The sequence below is a fragment of the Vigna unguiculata genome, chromosome 3 (assembly GCF_037176805.1).
Source record: "Vigna unguiculata cultivar grain cowpea cultivar isolate G323 ecotype 2 chromosome 3, ASM3717680v1, whole genome shotgun sequence".
In the NCBI taxonomy this organism is placed as follows: domain Eukaryota; kingdom Viridiplantae; phylum Streptophyta; class Magnoliopsida; order Fabales; family Fabaceae; genus Vigna; species Vigna unguiculata.
Window position 1 is genome coordinate 24,923,112 of NC_140794.1, and position 4,795 is coordinate 24,927,906.

The 4,795-nt window shown below is 35.7% G+C and overlaps 1 protein-coding gene across 1 annotated transcript; it reads right to left on the reverse strand.

The window, feature by feature from the left end:
• Window positions 1–1,823: 1,823 nt before the first annotated feature.
• Window positions 1,824–4,420, reverse strand: NIR1 (nitrite reductase 1). The gene is made up of 4 exons (XM_028065189.2): window positions 3,992–4,420; window positions 3,415–3,769; window positions 2,862–3,153; window positions 1,824–2,743 (listed from the first exon to the last, which is right to left on the reverse strand). Exons 1-4 carry the CDS (start codon window positions 4,353–4,355, stop codon window positions 2,006–2,008), a joined length of 1,749 nt encoding a protein of 582 aa, XP_027920990.2. The 5' UTR covers window positions 4,356–4,420; the 3' UTR covers window positions 1,824–2,005.
• Window positions 4,421–4,795: the final 375 nt, after the last annotated feature.

Consider the following 4,795-nt stretch of genomic DNA (forward strand, 5'->3'; position numbering starts at 1 on the left):
CTGTGTATCATCCCTATACTTGGAAATACATTGAATTGTTCATCCAAAGAAGAGATATATACATCCATCAAACGTCTGACAAACAATAGAAAGATATGAAACCTTGGAGTTATGTCAATTCAAGATATAAACCACCATTATTATAATTTTTCAGTTTCATTTCATTTCATTTTCAATTATGTTAATTTTGTTAGGTGTAATTGTTTTCATTCAATAAATATATTTCCTATTCACTTATACATTTTCAATTTCATTATTATAAATTCTCTAATTAAAAAACATATTATAAAAAAATAACAAACAAAAGCAACTTATTTAAAATATATATTTTTTCAATAAATTACTTAAAATGAAAAAAATTATAAAACATCTTTACAACTTGGTATAATTTATTCTTATACTTTTTTTCTCTGCATATCTATTAACAACTAACATTTTCAATATTTAAATAAACAATTCCAAACTATACATTATTTTGTAAATATACATTCATCAATTCCAAAATATCCATTCATGTTATTATTAATTTTTAATAATTAAATTTTAATAACTATTCTTAATAAAAAATATAACTAAAAAAACATTTCAAAAATTAAATTTTACAAAATCCAACCATAAATATAAAATGTTTTCATCTTATATATATACAACTCTTTTTTATCTTTCAAAATTTTATGAATCACTACAAATATTATTAAGTTATTTTCCCCATCTTAAAATATTATATTAATTTATTTAAAATTTACTTTTTTTAATTAAAAAAAAAATCTAGCTTGGAATTCGACTCCAGGGAAATTGAATTCTAGCTGCTATGCCAGCTTGAATGGACAAAAACGTAGGTCAAAATTCAGTTTCTCAAGAATAAAATTGTGAACTCAAACTAAAACCATGATACTGCAGTAAATATTATTAATAGTATGCTATATACGAAAACTGAAAAGGAATCAGTGTTATGTTAGAAGAAAAGTAGGGTCGTCTAGTCTTTACTTTCTCTTTTGTCTAATGTCTTCCTCGTCTAATCACCTTGTTGTAGTTTGCGTTTACATCTTTTGTCTTGTGTGATTCCCTCTCATTCTTAACTATTTTTAAATATTTCTGACTTTTAGTCTTAGTCGTTCCTCTTGTTTACGCATTCAAATCCACTACAAGCTTTCTTTTCTTAGACAATCAACAAATATTCTAAGAGTACTTATTAAGGAACTGTCGAGGGCACTATCATTGTTATCGAAACCTCTGCTACCTATGTTATCGAAAGGGAACTGTCGAGGTGCTTATTGAAGCCTCATGGGAACCCGTGGGGAACATTATGCAACGGTTTCCTTTTTTAAGTAAATATTATTAGAGGAGAACTAGATATTAGGTCCTGAATTAGGACTCAATAGTTCTACCCATTATTAATTACTTAGCGTTTTCTTATTTTTTATTTAGTTGTTTGCATTTTTCTTTAGCCGTTCTTTTCAGGGTCAGACCAAATTCTTAACAATCTTGAAAGGAAACCTTTTCGCTCACTTAATTTCATTATGCTCTGCTGCAATTTGCAACACAGTATCAGTTTAATTGAATAAAGTTTAATCCTTCTATCATATACTTTCAACATTTATTTTTTGGAGATTTCTTCTCAAACTCTAATGTTTTTTCCAGCAAAGACTACACATAAAACGTCACACACCTAAAACAAATGTTTGAAAGATTAACATTTGTCTCTAACAATAAAAAAAAACTTCTCATTTATGACAAGGTAAAAAAGATCTACTTTTACCATCTTCCAGAAGAACAAGAAATATAGCACACATCTCTGAAGAAAACAAGTGAAACCCAGGGACTAGCAAAGAATGAGCATGTCTTATTGAAAGTGTACTTGCATATCATATAATACATGGAACAACCTTGTATTGCATCTCTCATAATCATCCTTTTCTCTTCTATGTAAAGGGAATTAACAACTTTGTCCAGAGACAATACCAGATTCAGTTAAGAAACTAAAGTTACCAACAACCATTAAAACTTAATCTTCCCCTTCCTCTCTATTCCTCTGGACAGCTCCAAAGTGTTTTACCAGTATGTCTACAACAATAGGCACCAGATTCTTGCAAGGCACACCCTTCTGATACAACTCAGCTAAATGTGAATCACTTCCAATTCTTCCTCCAAGGAAAATATCCACACCTTCAGTGGCTTTACCATTCTCATCCCTGGCCATGCACCCCATGAAACCAATATCTGCAACTTGCACCTGCCCACAGGTGTTGGGGCACCCAGTCCAATGCATCCTCACAGGCCTAGTCACAGCCACTTGCCTCTCCACTTCCTCAGTAACTTTCAGTGCCCTCTCCTTTGTCTCAATTATAGCTTGCCCACAGAACTGGTTCCCAGTGCATGCCACCAGTGTCTTCATTAGCAGAGAAGGTTCAGGTGAAAACCTGTCTTTCAATAGAGCCTCTTTCAGCAAAGCTTCAAGCTTTGAGTTGTCCACATTTGGGATTATTATGTTTTGCTCCACTGTGAGTCTTAGCTCACCACTTCCATATTCATCTGCCAAACGGGCCAATTCATCCATCTCATCTGCTTGGATTCTACCTACTGGAATGTGAATACCAACATAGCTTAGACCCTCTTGTTTCTGTGGATGAACACCTAAGTAGTCTCTTCTTTCCCATTGTTTCTTAACCAGATCTTCCTGTGCTCTCTCCAGCTGCTTCCCTGCCATTCTTTTCTCCACCTCTGACCTGAATACTTCTATCCCCTGCATTTTATCAAACACTTTTATCACTTATCATTTTCCTTCTATAAATTGCATTGCAATTTGCATTACTTTTTGTTTATATTGATTACAATTTACAAAAACAGCATAATCTACTTACGAGTTCGTCAATCAACCACATCATTCTTGTTTTCTGCCTGTTCCCTCTGAAGCCAAGGTCCCTATATGTCTCAAGGATAGCTTTACAAACTGGGATTACATCATCTGCTGAGACCCACGCATCGAGTGGAATTGCTTCAGCACATCTCTTCGCACTGAAGAAACCACCAACCAGTAAGTTGAATCCAAAACGACCGTCCTTATTATTAGCCGGCATGTAAGCCAGATCATTGATGTGGGGATGCTCAAACAGATCGTGGGATCCCACCACACACACATTCCACTTCCTGGGCCTGCACAATTTCAAACATTGAATCTAAGGACCCCACATTAGATCATAAAATTTAATGCTCAACTACCATGATTCATAAGTGGATGTTTGGATTAAACTCTCGATAAGCTCTCTAAGAAAAGAACAACAACAAGGAAAAATGATGTTACTTCAATAAATAAGCTTATGCAGAGATTAATTTCATTTTTCCTTCTTACATTTTTCTACCAGAAGTGCTTATGAAGAAGTTTTTCCACACATACTCCACAAAGTGTATACTTACAAGTTTGACATGGCTGGGTTGCCAAGTGAATTGGCAGTGATGAATTGAGATAACAAGTTGTTGTAAGGTCTAGTGTCAACAATCTCATCAGGGTCAATGCCTGCAAGAGGGTTACCCACAGGGTTTCTCACATTATCCATGCCACTCTGCAGACTCGTCAAACCAACATCTGCTAGTCCCTTAAGAATTTCCGGCACATCAGGTAGCACCACACCTCTGATTTGCCAATTCTGCCTCGTTGTTACATCAGCACACCCATCTTTTCCGTACTTCCTGATCACACTCGCCAAATATCGAGTCTGAGCACTAGTAGTCACGCCATTTGGAAGCTTCAACCTCATCATGAATCTACCATCTGGTTTTGCAAATGAAAAGAAATTAGCCCAACCAACCTTTAATGTGTCCTCTGTGTGAGTTACTAAGACTAAACTCTGGTTTTGGTTTCAAATATAGAAGTACAAGCACTTGTAATAGTTTGTGGTCCTCACAGTTTGAGACTCGGTATAGTTTCAAGCTTTCTTTGTTTCAGGATTACATACTAACGAAAGCAAAAGGAAGTTGAAAAGGTGAAACTTACAGTGATGTTTTCTCCTATGAAAAAGGCCAAGCCACTTGAGTCTAACATCAATATCATCCTTGGTGTGCTTGGAGCTCTCAATTTCCTCAAGGGACATCTTAGCCAGATCCTCGATCCCACCTTCCATGAAAAGCTTCATGGGGTCTTTCTCAAGCTTCACCTTTTCTTGAGGGCTGATGCCCCCTCTGTGCTCTTCCTTCAAAACCCAGTACCCATCTCTCTCCTCCACTCTAGGCTCCAACCTGGAAGCCTCCACCGCCTCTGGGGCAGCCGGAGCCGCCGTGGGCGTGGCACAGAGCAATGTCTTGGAGCGAGAGGTGGGGCAGCATGGAGGGGCCAGAAAACGAACAGCAAAAGAAGACATGGGAAGGAACGTGTGTCGAGAATGAGTTGGAGTTACTGTAATGGCGGGTTGAGAGAAGAGTTTGCATTTTTGTAGGATGAGAGGAGCAGAGTGAACAAGGACCTTACAAGTAAGCAAGAGCTGATCTTCCTCGGATCAAGAGACCCTTCAATGCCACCAAAGGTCACTTCCTTCTCATATTAACACTTTCTTTTACCAAATTATTTTCCCTCTCAAAATTCCATGCAATACCATGCCATCTTTACTTTTTACACAAAATATTGGTTAGTTTTTTCATTCTTTTTTAAGTTTAACTAAAGCATTTATAAATAATTGTTTAATTTTTTTTATTAAACTTGTTGCAAATGATGAATAATATTATTGAGTTTTTATAGGTATATTTGCGGATTAGTAGTTTTTTTTTTTTTTTTTATGGAGATCATTACTAAACAAATATAAGA